General features: G+C 33.2%; 2 protein-coding genes and 1 pseudogene across 3 annotated transcripts; all 3 read right to left on the bottom strand.

Moving 5' to 3' along the window:
- Window positions 1-1,513: 1,513 nt before the first annotated feature.
- Window positions 1,514-4,133, bottom strand: LOC114162414 (transcription factor bHLH63-like). Its single transcript, XM_028046285.2, has 7 exons — window positions 3,504-4,133; window positions 3,183-3,416; window positions 2,936-3,070; window positions 2,738-2,809; window positions 2,460-2,654; window positions 2,274-2,376; window positions 1,514-1,684 (listed from the first exon to the last, which is right to left on the bottom strand). Exons 1-7 carry the CDS (start codon window positions 3,909-3,911, stop codon window positions 1,644-1,646), a joined length of 1,188 nt encoding a protein of 395 aa, XP_027902086.1. The 5' UTR covers window positions 3,912-4,133; the 3' UTR covers window positions 1,514-1,643.
- Window positions 4,134-15,014: 10,881 nt separating this feature from the next.
- Window positions 15,015-17,147, bottom strand: LOC114164069 (3-ketoacyl-CoA synthase 4 pseudogene; annotated as a pseudogene). The gene has a single exon (XR_014984656.1). The product of XR_014984656.1 is annotated as a 3-ketoacyl-CoA synthase 4 pseudogene (transcript).
- Window positions 17,148-20,519: 3,372 nt separating this feature from the next.
- On the bottom strand, window positions 20,520-21,656 carry LOC114164542 (uncharacterized). The gene is made up of 2 exons (XM_028049253.2): window positions 21,463-21,656; window positions 20,520-21,181 (listed from the first exon to the last, which is right to left on the bottom strand). Exons 1-2 carry the CDS (start codon window positions 21,574-21,576, stop codon window positions 20,732-20,734), a joined length of 564 nt encoding a protein of 187 aa, XP_027905054.1. The 5' UTR covers window positions 21,577-21,656; the 3' UTR covers window positions 20,520-20,731.

The raw sequence follows: 21,656 nt of genomic DNA, 5'->3' as shown, positions 1-21,656 counted from the left end.
ATTTTGAAATAAATATAGCATTTGGATGAATGTGATAGAGGTGAATAAAAGTTTGAAAAGTTTGAAAAAGTATTTTGGAGAGGGAATCTTTGTGGGTATTCCTTAGCCTTAATAAGATTAAAAGTGGAGAAGGAGCCCCCATGTGAGTGAAAGGGCAGAGAGTGAGACATAAGATGAGAAACAGTGAAGAGGGGCCACTGAAAGCAAATTCTTATATCATCTCTCCCTATCCGCAGGAACAAAGAATCAACAAAATCTTTGCTATGAATGAGACATTTCCACCATTGTCACTCCAAGATAAATAACAAACCACACTCCCCAATGCAACCAAACATTGAAAACTTCCTTTCATGCCTCTTAATTATTTCGACACCTATATCATATCAACAAACTTACTTATTAAATCCAATTTGACTTCCCCCATTATCATGTCATTCGGATACTTTGGTTTCAATCAAGTTAAAAGAGAAGCAAACACACAAATGATTGAAGTAGGTGCATCACTAATAGTAGTAACAAATTAATTTTAAGTCTAATCCAATCTTATCTAAGTTGATTGTAAACTTTTCTTATCTCTGATCGATGGAAGATTAAAACATAGGAACATGGAAAATTTGATTGAGATTTTGGTCTGGTTCACATGAGAAAGAAACTGAAATGAACAAATGGTAACATATCTACTCCATTTCGCGGGAGTGTCCTTTGTCAATACTGTTCTAAGCATCAGAAAACGGGGGCGAACATGGACACGTGATTAGAAAACGGGCATTTTGGTTGAAATGAATGACAATTGTTTGAAGTAGTTGAGAGACAAAAGACCATTGCAATAAATTTAAGAGATGCAAATGTCTGCTCATCACCCTCTTCTCCACCCCATATTTAGACCTTTGTATTCATCATTCTGTGGCCTCTCTATCACTGTCCCAATCAAGAGGCCCTTATTCTGTCCCCAAAGGCCAAACCCTTCTTTCTTCTGTGTTTTCATTCTGCTTCACCTAACCAAATGGGAGGATGCCCAAGTAACTCTTAATCCAATCATGCACACAAAGGAAACTTCTCTGTAACATCATTTGCTGCTAAAGTCTGTTAAATGCAAATTTATGATAAAATTTATGTCTTTTTTTGGTTTCACAGTATATGTGGTGATGTTGTTACCTTAGATGTGGACTTAACAAAAGGAAGTAGTTCGATATGTGTGTTTTTAATTCATATATGAACAAGAGTATAAAGCTTTTGATCCAATACAGAAGTTATTTTTAACTTAGAACCCATTATGCATGTGAATAAAAGCATATTCTTAACTTGATTAAACACCCACCAAATCCAGCACTGATTTTCGCTTTACCAAAACTTGTGAGTGAATGGAGGGAGATGCAGATTAAAATGGTTGTGCAAAGTGATTAGATTTTTGGTCCCAGATTAGGCTGCGGCTGATCGTTATCGAGCTTTACTTTTTTCTTTTGTTTGGTTTCTTGACTGGGCTATATCATGATTTGATCGTTCAGAGGGTGACTGAAGTTAACAGGTAGTAATAAATTTTATTTATATTATGGAGAAGTTACAAACAATTGATATATGCTATGTACTTGAAAAGAAAACAAAAAGAATCTTGATAAGTTGCAGAAGGAAATAGAAGCTCTAGTCTACATCTCCATCTTTAGATGATTGCCAGCTTCAACCAGTCCTGCAGAGATGTCAAACAAACAACTTTTTCAGAATTTATATTGAATGCTCTAGTATAACTACTTCCAAAGAGTGTAAATATTTCAAGTGGTCTAAAAAAGAAAGATTGCGAAATGACAAGGAGAGACAGGGTCCAATTTGCAATCCCCTAGGCTAAGATGTCATCAAGAAAACGATTCTTCCTGGTCCTGCCCTATTCATCCAACTTGCCCAATAACAACTTAATTGCAAAAAGGGAACCTTGCTTCTTCATCTTCAATATTATCCATTTTATTTCACTGAACACGATTAAGCCTCTAAACAACCTAGTCTCTTTTCCTTTTGTCATGTGATTAATGTCTTATCCTTCTCAGCTAGTACTAAGAAAAGAAGAAGCACATACATGATTAAACAGATCATTTTTTTCACAAAACAAATCTTTATTCTCATTAATGGAAAAGGTCTCAGCGTTTATATGCTGTTATCAACATCAGTGGGGCTTAACGTCTCTATCATGTATTAAAATCCACTATTTTTATCTTTCTACTTTCTGCTTTTAAGATAGCAGGCTAAGGAAAAAGTGATCCCACACGGCACAAAATTTTAGTTACCTGAGGACAAATGAGAAGGGAAAGATGTGGCTCGCACTTGATCAAAATCCAAATTGCAAAGGTTTTGGAAATCACCTTCCCATGTTGAGGAGGGAAGCAATTGCTGCAGCATAAGAAAAATGAGATCAAATTGAGATCATTGAGCAATGTAACAACAAGGAATAGATAAAGAGAGGTGAAACCTACTGTGAAAGAGGACGAGTGAAGATATGTTTCAGGCACCGATACATTCCTTTTTAGCCCCATGTAGGGAGGGTTAATCACCGTGTCTAATCCTCCATACGAAACCATTTGTTGTGGTGAATTAAATTGAACATAGCCAGAGTTCGTCAAATCTGATGACATTCCAATGTTTGGAAAATTCGCAGCACAGGGAAACACCTATAGGATCAGATCAAATATTTCAGAACCGGGAAAACAGAACCAAGACATAAGAAACACTGTAACCGCATAATATTCCTTACCTCTTTTTCAAACAGATCATCAATACTGAGGTCGAGCCTTGGGTTCACCGCAGCTAATTTCATTGACAGAAACTGCAGATGATGATCACATAATATACACAATAAGTTTTTAATATCCACGCAAACGAAGTGGGGTCCAAATGAATTTCGCATAGATCAGTGTGAAAGGAAAAGAGGAAATGCACCACTGGCTCTTACCTCAACCTGTCGTTGAAGAGATTGAACATAGTTGATGATTTCATCAAGCATTCCCGCTTTTCCCGTGATTTTGTTGCAACCAGGTACTAAATCTTGCAAATACTTCATTCTCTCGCTAATTTTTTCCCTTCTAACCTGAGCAAAAAGTTGAGATAGAATACCTACTTTAAAATCCAAGAACCAAAATCCAGACAAAGAAAAACACACCGAACCTTAACGTGGAAATAAAATGTTAATCAGTACTCACTCTTTCAGCTAAGCTATGGCTATCGGTGGCTTGGCCGCGACGTGCTCGCACGTGAATGTAATCAGGCTTTTGATTTTGAACCTCGGATGCTTTGGAATTTTGCTTCGAATTTGAAGTATCTGCACAGGTTTCTCTCTTGTTGCTATGACTCTTGGGGCTCCCTGTGATTTTGGATTGTTCATCGTCGGCACCCACTTTGATCCTCTTGTCTTTCATATCATTTTCTGTAACAAACTAAACAAAAACTCCAACCGTCAGTTTAACACAACAACACTCACAGAATGCACAACACGTTCTCTTCTCTCATCTCTGTTCACACACCTTAGCATTGTGAAGCTTCTCAGGTTTCCTTTTCTTGGAACTCTCTTTCCCAATCGAGGAGCCAGTGGGCCTGGGCTCGGGCTCGGGCTCGGGCTCCACCAAAGCGGGTGGACAACTAAAAGTCCTTAAAATTGAAGAACTTGCATCAAACCCATGAACAGAAGGCTTATTCATCGAGCGAGGTTGAGCCTGAGCCTGAGCCACCACTTCACCAAGCGCACAACCGGAATCAGAAGGATGCAAGAAGGAATCTTGAAGATGAAGAGATGAAGAAGAAGAAGAAGAGAAAAGCGCGTCGAACGCAGAAAAGTAGCCTTGCTCTTCTTGCCACTTCATCCTCGCCCTCTGTCTTTCCCACACTGTCATGTCCCCAGCCAGATTCCCCGACGTGTTCGCACAGTGCAACATTTTCGATTCTTTTGTTTCTTTTTTTACGTTAATTAGGATTACGAAACAAGTAACAGTTATAGGTTGTTGTTGTTGTTGATGTTGTTGAATCGAAACAGAGGATTTTGCAGAGGGCGCGTGGAGAGAAGGCAACACTTTATAGCAAAGCGAAGTAGGGCCCCACACAGGAAGTGAAGGAGAATTAGGAGAAGTGAAAAGAAATGCTTTTATGTTATGTTAGGGTTGGAGTGGAAAAGGGATGGGGTATATATAAAGTGGTGGAATAATATATATAAAAATAAATAAAAAAATAAAAAAAAGGGTGAGTGTGAATTAATTGAAGAGAGACAAGGAGTGGATTAGATTAGAAGTTGAGAAAGAGAGAGCTGTGGGCATTGGACCCTATTGACATGACTGCCACGTGGGCCTGTCTCACCCCTTCCACTCCCTCATATACCCTACTCCTTAACACTAATCACCTACACTTAGTTGATCGATGTGGGACTCTTGATACCAAAAAAACACATAATTACACTTCTCTCTTTCGTTCTTTCATTCTCTTAATGGATGACAAAAGTTGCAAACTCCCGCTCTAACACACAATGAGGTGTTTGAAGGTACAAAACGCAGTACCTTGATGATTAGAAGGTGAAGATTCCTACACCCTGTGTTAGTCCGTTCCAAAGATAGAAAACCCCGTTGGGTAGTTACTTCATCTGAATTGAAGCTTGTTACCTAAAGGTACGGGACCACTTGAAAATCCGTTTTGCTGTGGTTGTTGTTGTTGTGTGAGTGAGTATGATTATGGTTTTGGAAAAAGAGGAGTGTGAGACATCTGGTTGCCACAAGAGAAGGCCCACACAAGTAAACTACTTGAAAAGAAAGAGTGAGTAGTCTAAATCATGCTTTGCTTGCAGATTTATTTATGGTGGAACACCATTTCCAGCTTCAACCAATGCGACTCACAAGTAAGAGTTTATGACATGAGATCAACACACTTCAGGTGAGAGTGTAAGTCTTATATCGAATAAAAATAAAAAAGTTGAATACTATATAAAAATAAAAAATTATAAATTTATTATCTTAAGATTCTAAACTAAGTGAGTTGAATTTATTTTCATGATTCCTGTAAGTCTCTGTATAAGAATAAAGATCCATAAATCCTGTTATATCTTCCCGTGATTCTCTCTCAAAAGACCAACAAACACAACTTCCATGTTTGCTTAATGGCGTTCGCTTTTTCTTCATTTTCAACTCAATTTTTAACTTCTCATCCTTGGCTTTCTTTCATCCACTTGTGGCCCATACATATCTTTGGGCGCTATAATTTTATTTTTTTTTGCTAGGCATGTGTGTAATTTGCCTGTACCCAAAAAAGGCATGCGTGATTTCAGCCAAGAACACCTTTGAGTTGGATCGCGCTTATTTTAGATTTTGTATATCTCTTTTATAATTTTTTTATTTCGGGAAAATTTTTAAATATCGTCCAATACAAAATATGACACTATTTTCAATGAAGACAGACTTTTACTTGAATATTTTCATAGACGAAGGAAAAGAAAAAGAATTAGTTTATCATATAATGGCCTACTGAAAATTTAAGTGAGAAAATCTGATCATTTATTTATAAATTTAAATTTTATGGAATATTGTTTTTCTCAGTGCTACTTCCATTATATCCTTCACACGATGCATCTCCAAAGAATAAGTAACGTTTGATAGTTTAATTTTACCATCAATTTTGTTGTTCAGAATATTAATCTTCCGTTAGTATTAGAAATTGAATTTAGATCAAACTTAACACGGGACAAATCTATTATTAGTCAGTGTGAAACTTTCGTTACACTTTAATTATTGTATATGTAGATAAATTCAATAGATTTATTTATAGTTATTTATAAAATTTTTATAAATATTTAAACTTAAACAAATTTTCACTGGTGAAGTTTACCATATTAAAATTATGATATAGCTTGAGGTATGTTGCTGTTTTTTCTCCTTTCATCTGTTTTTCCATTTTACATTTTGTACTGTCGGTTGAGAATAATCTGATGTTGTATCTTGTTAGAACCAATCACGCAAACTAAATCCCATGTTTAATAATTGGCTTGAGAGGAAGTTCTTCTTATCCAAAATAAATAAATAAATAAATATAAACCAAATTAATAATTGGAAGAAAGATGTGGCATGTGGCAACGCAGAAGAGCACCAGATCCAATGTATCGGAAACTATTCCTTTACTTATTATTATTATTATTATTATTATTATTATTATTAATATAATAATAATAATAATATAACTCACAAATGTTATATTTAGTGAGAGAAAGGAGGAATAAGTTGGATACTGGATTTTCAGATGTAAGAATTCTTATGGTTTATCTCTTTTTTTAGTGACAAGACAAAAAATAAGTATGACATTCATTGTCTATAGATTTTAAAAAACAAGATTATTGATTTTTACAGAAATTACTTTAAATCAGACTGGATTATTCTTAATTAGTTTACTGTATGTGTAGAAGTAGAAATTTAATCTTTACACCACTCCGTTCTTCAATTAATAAATATTTTAAAAATATATTTCTACTTTTAAAATGTCTAAAATAAATAAAATGTTAGATAATTTTATTATTTCTAATACTATTCCTTCGTGATAACCTTTTTCGGCTTACAACATAACCTAACAAATAAATTATATTTGAACACATTTTTATAATAATTCTCTATTATTATTTATTTAAAATTACAAAATTATGTGCACAACTTCACCGATAGAAATTGTTCTAAAAATCTTCAAAAATTTAATAAATTTCAATATACAATAAAAATATACTTCAAATCGTGTAAGAAAATGAGTTGTAAGTTGGAAATAGTCTAAATGTGAGTCAAAGTCGCACATTAGATAGAATAAACAAATTAAACACTATATAAAAATAATAAAGATCCATAACATCATTGGATTAAGGTTGAGTCCAGATTCCCTACTAGTCTTTTTGGTGTTGTCTTCTGTTGAGCATCAAAAGTACATTGTGTTAATATTTTAAATATTTTTTTAATATATTTTAAAATGTCAAAATTAGTGATAATCAGTATATTATGAAGGCATAGTAGAGGAACAACACAAATTTAGATTCTCTGTTGAGTTTTTTGTGTTGTTCCTCTACTGACCTAGTGTATTTTTAATGTTCAGCAGAGGACAGTACCAAAACAACTAATAGAAAATCTGGACTCGACATTTGAATGCATTTATCTTTTCACGTCCGATATTAAGAAGTTTTTTTTTTTTTCCTTAAAACTTCTACTATTAAACGCGAAATCAATGAAAGAAAAAACTCTCACTTACCAATTTTAGTGCACAGATAAGTGAAAGCAATAACTTCTTTGCTTGAATACCTTTTAACAAAATATCTTTGGTTAAAATAGTGCTTAAAATTATTCAGAAAAGATGCATTTTCTCAAAATTATCTTTTAAAAAAAGTTTTCTCCACCATAATATTATATATTTAAAGAAAAAAGTACTCAAAGACGCTCACTAATCCAAAAATTAGACATTTTTTCTCTAAAGAAAAAGGGAAGAAAAAAAGCTTGAGTCTCTTTTCTAGTTCCAATCCCCAACGTTGGAACCCACACCTTTAAAATTTGCAAGCCAAAGTTTCTACGTCTTGTCATGCTAGCAGCAGCACATGCATTGCATATTGCAGATACACAACGATAGGTTCTACGTCTATAAAGCAAATTATGAAACACTCTTAATTTCGTGGCGGTAGTAGGTATTTATATATATATATATATAAAATGAAGATTAACAAATTTATTGTCTTAATTTTAGGTTAGAATTGATTTTGTATATGAATTGACTCACGTGTCGTCTCAGTAATATCTCTCGAAAACAACCATAAATAGACATCCAAAAAACTCACGTCTCTCATACTCAATTTTTTTGTTTATTTAGAAAATGTGACTCTGAAACAGTAGCAGTTGATAATCATGATTGAGGGTACGAGTACTGTAATATGAAACTCGTGGTTAGCAGAGAAGCAACATGCACTATTAATTTCTCTCGTACTCTCCAAATTTCATCTCAATATATTCCTTTTGTTTTCAGTTCCTTCCCTTTCAAACATATTCTACATGTGCTGGATGCTTTACATTTAAATGAAAATCATTTTTAAATCAGACATTTTTCCAAGAAGAAGGAAAATTCAAAATGCATGGTATTTGTTCCTTTGAGGTCATTTCGTGGTTACATTCTTTACTTCTTCAACTCATTTCACCACCCTGCGTTGACAATTTTGTTTCAGTACGAAAATACACACTGTTTTCTAAGTTGGAGCAGAGACTGATTCTACATTCATGAACTTTTACCCTAAAAGGTTTTTTTGCTTAGTATAAGGAAAGGATCCATCCATATCTCACTTCATCAAGGAGTCTCTGAACTACGCTACACCAAAGTATATTTTGTCTTCAATAGCTAGCCATCAACCCTACTTCTGACAACATCGTTCTTACTTTTGTTGTCTGTTTTTGACCGTAACCCAAAATATGCGCAACTGATTCTAATCATAGTACATAGAGACAATTCAAAACTCCGGAAACATACTAAACTTACAATTGCTACAGCACCTGTAACATCATATATCTGTTCCTTATCAGCCATCTCAGAGAAAAGTTTCTTTTATTTTTTCTCAAATAAATATTTATAGAGGCATTGATATAAACCTAACGCCAACATTGTTCACGAAACATGCTGTGCACAAACATGTATGAGAACATTCACGTACATGCATACATGCAGTAATAATAATAATACGGTGATGGTGACAAGATGCCACGAGTCTCACATGATTTCATACTTTTCAGAGCATTTCCTCAATCGACCCAAGTTCGGTGCACATGAAAATCTCTGAAGTGAAGTATGGTTTTGGAAAAACACATTCAAAAGCAATTAATGTATTCAACCCTTTTAACTGATGCTACATAACCCCTTTTTTTCTATAGGGATAGGATTCACATGTAATCACCACGAGAGAATATAGCACATTTTGGATTCAAATTATTATTCCAAACCCAAGATTGCTGATTTTTCCAGTGAATCAATATCTTTTTAAAGCAGCTTTAAATTTGAAGGTGGAGCCATGCTGTTACTGAACCCTTAATTAAAAGAAGTTTTCATATGAATTCATGCAGAGTTTTTCTGGAACAACTCTCATATTTTAATCTTAGAGTGATCGTATGATCGTTCCACGACTTTAATGATGCTCCCGAACATAAATACAGTGAAGAAGGAAGCCCATATAGATTGAAAACTTAACGGAAGGAAAAAAAAGATGTGAGTGGATAAAGAGAGGCAATATCACATGAAGGGTTTTGGAGCAATCACTAAGAACAAAGACACAAAAGACTGAGACAATATTAGAATAGAAATTTTGGAGTGAGGAATTGATTAGATTAATGAGTAGAGACAAATGTGAGAGTGAAGAGAGAGACCGTGAGATCTGAAACTATCTATATATGATGCATTTAATTCAAAAACCATATGGGTTTGTTCCTATTTTGTGCAGGCACTAAACTACCTCATGTCATTTTATTCTTCATATATTTGGTGTGCAACAATGTAGTATATGAATCTGTTTTTTTTCTCTCTCCCTCGATACACACATTTCAACAAGAAATTTATTTCATGGTTATCTGGTATCTTCTTTATTAGCAAGTGGCAATACAAAATGTCTTAAATGGATTAAATAAAGCAGCAAGTAGCAGACACCTACTTCTTTTTCCCATATTCTAATGTTCGACATGGGAAAAAGAAGATGGAACACCATAAAGATTCATATATTCAACTACCTACCATAATCAGACACAAATGTTACTCTCTTAAGACCATTCTTCAATGAATTCCCACACACTTAATTTAATTATTTCCAACGTTTGTATAGTCAGACAAGTTTCATAATATAATTAATAATAATAATAATAATAATAATAATTTAAATTCATACATTTTATTTGTGGATGGTTAGTGGGATTATAAAAGTGTAGATTTGAGTTGAGAATAAAGGGTGATTGGGAAGAATGGGAATGAACAAGTCCTTGGTTGGAATAAGCAAAGTCAATGTTCACAAAATAACACATCTGTATGCCACTGCCATAGGTGGAAATACATTAGATATTGTCGTCGATGTTCATTTTCAATATCTGTATGTACATTTTTCCTTTCTAAGTATCTGTTCAATCATCAAACCCTAACATAATCACATTTCTCTTAATTATTACACAAAAAATATAACCACATTTCTACCTACTACGACATTTTCATATTAGATTAAATGCAACAGCCTTAAGTTACCATAAATCTTTATATTATAGAAAACGAAATTGAAACTTAATTACATATATATGTCAAAAAAAATCTAAAACAAAGCACCCATATGGCTTTGAAAGAATTCGATACAAACTATTTTTTAGGAGTATTTATTAAGCATTCATTTTTATAAAGTAAAATAAATATATATAGGAGTGAGTTGATTTATAAAAGACATTTCATCAGAATTAATTTTAACTTATTCATAAATTAGTTTTAATTAATAGGATTCTTTTCTTTTTAAAATTTTTAATTTTTTTTTTTTTAAATCTCCTGGAAATTGCGCCTTTTTTTTTAACAACAACTATCTGCAGGAAATTGAAGTAATGGCAGGACAAGTAATCTGTCTCTAATTATTAAGAAGAGTAAAGTGAAGTCCCAGTAAATGCTTGCTAAAAGAAAAAATGCGACAACTAGTTATTAAATCTTAAATCTTTCTCCAAAATTAATAGTTAAGGTTTTAATTTTGTCTCTAATTATTTTAGCGATTAGTTCTTTATAGTTAGAGATCATTAATTCAATTTCTAGAAGAGGTTTTTAGTAATTTGACAATAAAAAATCACAATTATCTTGATGATTTGAACTTACACGTTTTAAATTCAAAAGACCATGATTACAAAATTGTAATATCAAACACACCAATATTTGCAGTTGGGCCAAAATCTGAAAATTTAAAAGGTGTTTATTTAACAAATTTTGATATAAAAAATAAAATCGTGTGTGATTTAAGAAAAAAAAAAGAAAAAGGTAATTGAAAAAAGAAGGCCTGGGTGCAAGGAAAGTCCAGGCCCAACTTGACTAAGATCCCACATTTTGTAAGGACTCAATAAATTTTTAAGACAACAAAGTTTAAAAGAATACAATCAATTTAAACAATTAAGTAACAGTGTGATTGCAAATAGTTAAATACGTGCATTATTGGAATGGAGTTTCATTTATAATATTTACAGTTCTTATTATCACTGTAAATTATTTTTTCAATTAAAACTACTCGAGTTTTATTTCAATTTAATTATTTACAAGACAAAATAAATAATTAATCATATTATTAATTGAAATTAAAATGATAAATCGTTCAGCATTATTCCAAACCCTGGAAGATTCACAGCCTAATGTATTGAGTTGTATAATTTGTTGTATAGGAAGTTAATTTAGAATGAACGAGAAAGAAAAGAAAGGTGAAGATATGAAATCCAGAACCAGATTCATTAGAAACCGATTCCCCTGATTTGGTCGTACCATGTTGTTCTTCATTTAGTGGTTCTAAAGCAGAAACTTTTGGAAACTCAGATTCGGCTATGAGTGAGTGAGGTACAACCCACACTATTCTTCAACCTGAAGCCATTTTATTTATACGTGAAGGACCACACCACTTTTATTCTCAACCTTCTTTCTTCCTTCCCTATTTCTTTCTCATGGCTTCCAAAAGGCACTTGCAAAGTATGAGAAGATACCCCTCATCGGTGGCACAATGTACCGAAAGCAGTATTGTCCGGATCAAGAGGAATTTTCACTGTAGAGAACAAATATCAACGAGACCTGAGTCCAATCACATAAGGCATTGATATCACTTTCAATCTAAAACTTTAAAGTTATGACTGTACAAGTCTTTATCTTTATATAGTGCTCTACTTTCTCATTTCTAATCAATATAAGACTTAAACTCATATTTAAATTCTTAATAAGCAATTACTAGTAAAAGCATTGAAGATGTTAAAAGACACTACGAGATACTCTCGGAGAATGTCAGAAACATAGCACAAATCTTACTATACAGATCGATTATGTGAAATTGAATTAGACTTAAACTCCAATTCCTAACAAAATCTGATCATGTTCCACTTCCTAATTACAAATCCACACCATCACGCAGTTAATTCATCTTACACATAATTCTAACTAATATTCTGTTCATTGTTCATCATTCTCTTTGATTCTTTTTCATTTTCTTGCTCAAGGCTTCTGAACTAGTGTCTCAACCTGAAAATAATCTGAAGCAATGGCTAAGTCTACTATGAAATGAACCTGTATATCTTTCAATTGTAATTTAGGTCATTTTTAGAAACAGTGTCAAGTCCTTCACAGGAGAATTAAGGAAATAACGAATGATGTAGTTATTATCTTTTTTACTATCCTTATTTCTTATCCTTATTTCTTCTTTCTGGTGTTAAAATATGTTATGTTTTTGTGATTAATAAAATAATATCGCAATTAATACATGGAGACGAAAAAGTAATGAAAAAAATTAAATGGTGTAGACTAAAATGAAAAACATAATAATTTTGAATTCTAAATAAATAAAAAAAGTTTAATAAAATACACAAATTTATAAAAACACTTGAAACTTAATTAAGCTTAAATTAAAATTTAAATAATGTGTACATAATTTTAAAAATTAATTAACATTTATTAATTAATATACTTTAACGTAAATTAAACAATACAAAAACAGTGACAATAAGTTAAACATAAAAATCAAATGTATATTTAATTAAGTTGAACTTTTCTTAGCTATAGAATCCTAATTTTAGAAAAAAAAAATTGTGTTTTTGTTAATTCTAGAATATTAACTAATTGGCTTTTAACCATAGAGTTGTAGTTTAGAGAGAAAATTAATGTATTTGTTTGAGAGAAAATTATAGAGTGGAAAATGATTGCGAGATAAATTACTAGAAATAAAATAAAGAAAAAAAATTTGTAGAAAATTTCTTTGATGTTTCTTCGTTGTAATCGAAGACGGTTCATTTTCATGACTTTACGCTTGACTTTTTGTGATATCATTATCATAATAATACTTTAAATAGCAGATGTTACTTTCGAATATGCTTAAGTTAACTGTGAAGATAATAAATGCTAAATGTTCTGTCTTTTTCATAAACCATTTTTTTCTTTTCTACACATTACTTTTAATTAACTGATGATAACATTTATGTAATTGTGTGATTACATTTATTTATGTCTACTTATTAATGTTTTCCTTTGTTCTTTTTATTTGGTGAGACAGCTTATAAATTACTCATTCTCTTTTTTTTTTTAATTTATTACGTCAGACTGACCTAATTCACTTCAGTTAAGTGGAGATTTTAAACAAAAAAATTCAAACCAGTTCAACTCCCAATTTTGTGGGTCAAAAAAAATTTAGTTGAATTAGTTAAACCGTTTCCCATGTTTATGCACAAAATGTTCATCTTTTAATCTCCTACCACCCTGTTGGGGACAGAACTAAAAAAATACTATAATCTTGTTGGTAGGTATTTTACAAAGAACCACGATTCATGAGTATTGTTGGTATTCTTGTAGACTTAAAATTCATTGATTTGGGATTTTGATTGAATCTTCTTTTGTTGCAAAAGCTGAGAAAGAAAGAAAAATTGTTAGGTTGAGGGAGAGAGTTTCTGGAGAGAATAAATACCAATAAATCCTGAGTCTAATCACATAAAATATTGGCATCACTCTCAACCTAAAATTTTAAAATTATAGATTTATGGATCTTTATTTTTATATAATGCTTTATTTTCTTAGTTCTAACCGATGTAAAATTTAAACTGATATCCTTAATTTCTAATATATTGAATCACTAATAATGAGGCCATATAATAATAATATTGACACCATGGTGATGGTTGAATAATCAATATGCATCGTAAAACTTATTGCTTACACAAATAGCCACGTCCATGTCTTTTAAAACTAATTATACTCCTACCATGGAATTAGATGCTAATCATTGTATCTTCCCTCACCAAATTATCCATTACTTTCATGGTTAAGATTAAAAGTTGATTAATTCTACATGTACCCTAAAAGGAACACAAACATTATTAATATCTCAGAGACATGAACGTAACTATTCTAGAGGCTTCTCTTTTCGTCACTTTACTGCTAACCAGAACAACCTGCATCATCCAAAATATTAAACAAAATTTAGTCTTTTTACTTTCAAATCTAACTTTTTTGCATTTACCACTTTTTTATTTTTTCATTTAGTAAGTAACTTTTGACTTTTACAGAAGAAGTTGCGAGTAGAGAGAAGATGCTCTTCAAAATTTATAGACACCAAGAGAAAGGAGAGGTGTCTCCCTCTCCCTAACAAGGTTGAAATTAAACAATTGAAAGTTAGATGGGCAAAGAAGAATATTATTATTTTAAGGGAAAAAGAAGAATATTTTATTCAAAGAAAAACATGCATTGCCAAAAAACACTTCATGTGTCAGAACAGAAAATGAGCAGAAATAATAGCTAACATTGTTTCTACACCCAATGCAATCTTTTATTTGCCCCCACCCCACTCAATTTTCAATCTTATTCGGAAAATATATTTTTTTACACCACCACTTGTACCGATTCAAATTTTAAGACTATTTTTATCATTAAAAAAATTAATTTTAGCCTTAGCTTACCAAAGTTCTGCACATCTATTTGCTGACTAAATTTCATTTATTTTTTGCGTCAGACAATAAAATTCTGAAAAAATTTCTAATCTATATATAGCAACTAGCGAAGAGTAATGTTTGATGTACACGAAATCATATTTATACCTAAAATGTAACAAAAGACGCGCCATGTGCCATTTTTCTGTTTTACAAAGGAAGCATTTTTTTGAAGGTATTAGGTTACGTTCTTTCTGCCATCCTCGTTTTTCCTATGCTTAATCGGTAGGTACAGTGCACTCTTTTTGAAGACTCGTTCTTCGCAATTCCACAATTTAATGCACAACAAAAAAAAAAAAAAAAAAAAAAACCTAATCTATAGGGGCAGCACAGTTCCAACAAATTTCTGACTAAATCCAAACACTTGCACCAGTTGCCTACCTACAACATCGTTCGAACCAGCAACAAAAATGCACACAAAACGACGTTAACACTGATCTGAAGATTTAAAAAAAAAAATTATGTAATGATCATCAGAATACAGTAATGTGAAAGCTCAACTCAAGGAACAATGAAAACAGAATAATCGATGATGACTCAATGGAGTTTGAAAAGAGGAGAATCTAAAATGAAAACCCAGAATTTTTGTGATGAATAAAGCTGCAACAGAGTGACTATGCAATCTGAACAGGGTACTTATGAATGCAATCTTCCCATGGAGATTTGGGTGAGGGATTGACGTGTCTGAGAGCTTCCCACACCGCACTGTTACACTTAAAGCCACTCCCGAACGCAATCTGCCACACTCTGTTCCCCTTTCTCATCCTCCCCTTCGCCTCCGTGTAAGCCAACTCGTACCAAATCGAACTCGACGAGGTGTTCCCGAACCTGTGCAGCGTCATCCTGGAAGCCTCCACGTGCAGAGGCAGAAGCTGCAGATTCTTCTCCAGCTCATCAATAACGGCCCTTCCACCGGCGTGAATGCAGAAATGGTCAAACGCGAGCTTGAAATCAGGGATGTAAGGCTTCATCTTCGCGTTGAAAAGCTTTTTCACGACAAGTGTGAGAAAGAAAAGAAGTTGCTCGCTTATAGGCAAAACAAGGGGACCCAGAGTGGTTATGTTAGTCTTGAGAGCCCCACCGGCAATAGCCATGAGATCCTTCGACAAAGACACGCCGGTTTTTCCGGCATCGTCTTGTTCCTGGTACACGCACCGAAAGGCCTTGTCATCCGCCCCTTTGTGAGTCCTCACCACGTGCAGGAGCTTGTATTTGGCTCGCCTCCTGTCGGAGCTTTTGTTGGAGAGGAGAATGGCGGCCCCACCGACGCGGAAGAGGCAATTGGGTATCAACATGGCCTTGTTGTTCCCGAAGTACCAATTCTGAGTGATGTTCTCGGTGCTGACGACGACGGCGTAAGTGTTGCGGTGAACCTGGAGCATGTCTTTGGCGAGATCGATGGCGATGACGCCGGCGCTGCAGCCCATGCCGCCAAGGTTGAAGCTTTTGACATTGCCACGGAGCTTGTACCTGTTGACGATCATGGCGGAGAGGGAGGGGGTGGGGTTGAAGAGGCTGCAATTGACGACGAGGATTCCGATGTCCTTGGGCTTGACGCGGGTGTTGGCGAAGAGGTTGTCGAGGGCGCCGAACATGACCTGCTCGGCCTCTTCCCTGGCGGCGGCCATGGAGGGGCGGGGGGGGATGGAGTGCATGGCCTCGGGGAGGTAGGTTTCCTCGCCGAGGCCGGAGCGGAGGAGAATCTTGCGCTGGAAATCGATGGAGGAGGGGAGGAAGTCGCCGGTGAGGGTGGAGTGGTGGATGAACTTTTGGAAGTGGACGGTGAGGTGGTGGGGGGGACGGTAGCAGGAGAAGTCGAGGAGGTAGATGGATGTGGGTCGGGTCATGATGTAGAGGGTGGATCCCAAGGCGAGGATGGCGGATATAGCGATGACGCTGAGGAGGTTGTACTGGAGGTGGGCCCAGAGCTCCTGAATCTCCTGCGCCTCCATCTGAGAAGCTTGTATGAGGATTACGGACATGAGAGGGAGCAGACACAGAGTCACCAGGTGTGACATCAGATAATGGTACCCCAGTTTCACATACTTCAGCTTCACGCTCTGCGAAAAATCCGGTAACCTTGTTTTCGACTCCTTCGAGGTTGTCGCCGTCGTGTCCGTGTTCGTGTTCGTGTCGGAACTCATAATGGGATCTGATCTGATCTGAAATCTGGTTCCTAATATGAGACGAGAACAGAACAGAGAGAAACAGAGAGAGCGAGAAATTGAATGGGAGAAGGAAGTGAAAGGAGAATGATATATATGTAGTGAAGGTCAAAGCGGCGAGCGATGGCTTCAATCTCACTCCTTTCACCTTCGTCCTCTTCACTCTCTCTCTCTATCTCTCTCTTCTTGACTTTCTGTCTGCAACTCTGTTTTCGGATTAATTAGGTGTTTCTGTTTCTGTCTTTTTCATCGCTTTCTCCCTCAACATTTCTTCCTCCACAACCACACCATCTGTCCAGATTTTTTTAATCACGTTCAAAAAAAGTGCTTTTTATTTACAATTTGAGACCTACCCAAGTAACATACTTTACAGACAAACTTGTGTGTGAGAATATTCACAACCACAAAAATGATTTTTTTTTTATAAATTAAAATTCATCTGTTCTCGTTCAATTTTACGCCTGCATAAATTTATCTATGAAATATTTCTTATAAGTTAAAATTAACTAACTTGTTGTGAGTTGATTTTAATTTACGACTTGTGGTATAGGCTCCTTTGGTATAGCTTATGTTCATAGTATTTTTCGTTGAAATTCATAATCACAATGAGTTTGCTTTTTTACTGTCCAACATTCAGATTCCAAGTTAAAAATAATTAAAGTTTAGAAGTTGTTTCCCACGACAAGTGTTTTGAAGATTAAATATGGAATATTTAAAATATTTATATTTTTTACTTGTTTTAGTTATAATGTTTTTGCTAAAAAATGAAATTGAGGGGAAGGGGGTTTCTGAAAAAGAAAAAATATTTATAACGCCAATATAAGAGATCTGATAAAACATGGAACTGCATAATATTAAATTTAGGTAGAGATTGCCGGTAAATACATTAAGTATTATTATTGTAGTATTTTTAAGGTCCTTAGCCTCCCTTTCTTTCTTTGGTTACCTAAACCTTTACGATACTTCGAAAATATTTTGATTAGATTTAAAAAATAAATAAAATAAGCTTTCATTTATTTAAAAATAATTCTTTATTTTTTTATGAATTAGAAAAGTGTTCATTTCAACTTCTTTTATTATATATTACAATTTTTACTAAATTTATTGGTTCGATACCTATATTTTAAAATAGTCTTACCAATTAATTTTGAAAAATATTTATCAATAATGGAATAGAAATAAAAAAAAATTAAAAATCATATAAGATACAAGAATCATAAATCTATCATTTTAAAATTTTAGATTGTATATTTTTTTATTTTTTACGAGTTTAACTCTTGTCTTATAGGTATTTTATTTTCTCATTAGTGTCTTCTCTAAAGACTCATTAATATGGTCTGAAGTATGAGAAAAAAAAAACTTTATTTTTTCAACTCTTTCTTATTCTTGATATAATTCAAAGTTAATATAAAAAAAGAAAATCGTATATTATATTTTGATATACTTAATACACTTGCATTATTTTATATTTAAATATAACTAAATAGATATTTCTTTGAGTCTTTAAAAAAAATAAAGTAGTTATTTGAAAAAGAACACTTGTAAACATCAAAATGTTAGAAGTGGATTTAAAGTCTAACTCAACTCCACAAAATCGACTTATGAGATTTGGATTGCACCTACTTATATATTATAAATTGACCATATCTCTAGTCGATATGAGACTTCCAACATACTGTCACTTGTTAAAAAAATAGAGTGATTAAACTTTACGGTTTTAATTAAATTTAGATGTGTTGCTTTTTGAGTTTAATAAAATAAAAAAATCACTCTCTGCTCCCTTCAATTGTAGTGGTGGTGATGGTGGCGTCATTTTTGTGGTTGGAAGTGGACACTGAAATAAATAGCTGAAGATGCAAATGCTAAAAATACAAAACAAAATTGCAAATGAAAACCTATAATTGCATAAAGAAATGTAATGAATTAAATGTTAGAACCATAAAGAGAAATAAATAATGCTAAGAATGTTTTTTTTTTAAACCTACAACTATGTATGTAACTCACTATCTGAATACGTCGTGAGAAGAAAAAAATGAGAAGAAAAAACTTCTTATTTGATCTCTGAACGTAATAACTCCTGTGTTATAGACATCTTATTTTATCATTTGAGACATTTGAGAAATGTTTTACATGGGTGTATCCATGGCTAAGATAATTTTATGTGAAAAGGTAGTAATCAAGTTCAAGTATATTTTGTATTGATGGTATGATAAAATATGTAAATATATAACAATATAAAAATTTGAAAAATTACTCATTTTTAACATTTCATAATTCTCCTCATACACCATAATTTTAAACTTATTCTTCTTAAAATTCTTATATTTTAAGTTGTATAAGTTTGGATTGGACATTGGTGAATTTAAAGTTCTTTGAGATAAAATGAGTTATTTGAATAAGAAAATTTAAAAAAATTAAATTTTAAAAAATATTTCAAATAATTAAAATAATAAAATTTAAAATTATTTCGAAAAAAAAATCACCAAATTAAATTATTAAATATGATTTAAATTTCACTACTAGAATTTTGTTAATTTGCATTTTAAATTTTCATTTTTTAAATGAAATTTTATTTTAAAATAAAATCAATTACGTTATCAAAATAAATAAAAAAATTCTAATATAATATTTGTAATTAATTTATTCAAAAAAATATTTAAAAATTTTCTACATCCATTAATTTCCACATATATCATACATTATATATAAAAAGAATATCTAAAAAAACAAAAAACAGTAATATTAATAAATAATTTTATAATTAACATCTTTAAAATGTTAAATTAATTACAAAATAACAACTTTATTGTAATTTATATTACAATTTAAAAAAATATATATTTAAAGTTAAAATAACTTGGACAGATTTTAATATTCGTGAATTACAATATTCTTAAAATAAATTAAGAGAAAAATTGATTTATCGTTTATTTCATATTTTTAATTAAATATATTTAAAGGAAAAAAAATATCGCTATAGCATTTAAAGGAAAAACAGCTCTTATGTTTTTTAGTTTTACTTTAAATATTATTAAGAAGCAAAATGAGTTTTTTAGTAATCATTAATTTTATGCATATGTATAATACTTTAATTTTTAATAATAAAATATTAAATTGACGCAGTCATATAGTATTTATAATTAAAAATACTTAATATAGTAATAGTAATATAATACCTCAGAAAATAATTCTGTACTTGATAATCAGCTGTAACTATATCATAAAAATGTGTTAACGAAATTGAACAGATTAGGATTCATAAGATAGAAAGGTATCGTGAAATTCCGTACTCTTCCATCTGAATCACGTAATTACTCAGATTACGATGAATCTAACAAAGATGTTCTACCTCTTCTGTACTCATCATTTTATTACTTTTATGACTATGTAATTAAAATACTCCTAAATTATAAATATGAATTCAATGTCACTTATTACAAATACAAATTTCAACTACCAATTGGAAAAAAATTTAAACATCTATGAATTATACACTTAATTTTATTTATGGACACCATTTAAATCATATCACAGAATACATATTTATTCATTATTATTCCCTAAATTAGTCTGAACGGTTTAATATAATAAAATTCAAATTGTCGATAATTAAATTCAAAGGTTTTTTTTTTTCATTTATTTCTCGATTTTGTAATCCAATAAAACATAAACCTAGACATAATAATGACAATTCATTTTTTGTTGTTATTACACAGATTAATTTAGAGGTCAAAAACGATAACCACTGGACAGTAACACTGAAACAATAACAGGTGCTCAAACCACAAAGATATTCCAAACCTAAAATTACCACAATATATGAAAGGGAGGAAGAGACAACATCCTCCCGTGTTTTCAACCACTAAACCCTAAATCAAAATAACACTAATTCCTCCAGCTTCCACCATCGGAAGCACCACCTCCTCTCGAGTACCGAGACCCACCATCCCCATATCCGCGGTCCCTACTACCACCTCCATAACCACCACCACCACCTCCGTATCCGCCGCCGCCGCCACCATAACCTCCACCACCACCACCATTACGGTTATAACCCCCTTCACGGCGGCCGCCTCCACCATAACCACCTCCTCCACCACCTCGTCCATATCCCCCTCCACCGCCACCACCACCGTAACCTCCACCACCGCCGCTTCCATAACCACCACCTCCGCCACCACCTCTTCCACGGGACTGAGCCTCGTTGACGGTGATGCTACGGCCGTCGAGATTCTGGCCGTTCATACCATCGATAGCGTCTCTCATCGCTTGCTCCGTGGCGAAGGTCACAAATCCAAACCCTCGTGATCTTCCGGTTTCGCGGTCGTTGATAACCTGAACACACACAAACATAGAATCACGTCAGATCGGGTTCGGAACCGTGAAATTCAGGGAAAATGAAGAAAAAAAAAATCAGATTAAAACCGATCGATCTTCGCCTTTGAATCAAAGATGAAGATGAACGTACCGATTGGTGTGAGTAATAAAAGAATCATTATAGTAACACAAGTATCATAGATCAAGTAACGCAAAACAGATGAGAGAGCACAGATCAAGAAGGATCAAGAGAATCCAAATCCGAATGGTGTCAGATCCGATCCCTGCGACTAACGGACCTTCGATTCGAGGATCTGGCCATACGGTGAGAAGGCCTTCTCAAGAGCATCGTTGTCAGTGGCCCAAGCAAGCCCACCGACGAAGCATCGGAACTCAACTTCTCCAGAAGCCATTGACAACACTCACAAACCCTAAATGACAGAAACGGAAAGAGCCAACGAGATTAGCACGAAGAACAATGTTACGCCCTCCT

This window comes from Vigna unguiculata, chromosome 9 (assembly GCF_037176805.1).
Source record: "Vigna unguiculata cultivar grain cowpea cultivar isolate G323 ecotype 2 chromosome 9, ASM3717680v1, whole genome shotgun sequence".
Classification (NCBI taxonomy): domain Eukaryota; kingdom Viridiplantae; phylum Streptophyta; class Magnoliopsida; order Fabales; family Fabaceae; genus Vigna; species Vigna unguiculata.
This window is presented reverse-complemented; position numbering and strand designations above follow the sequence as displayed.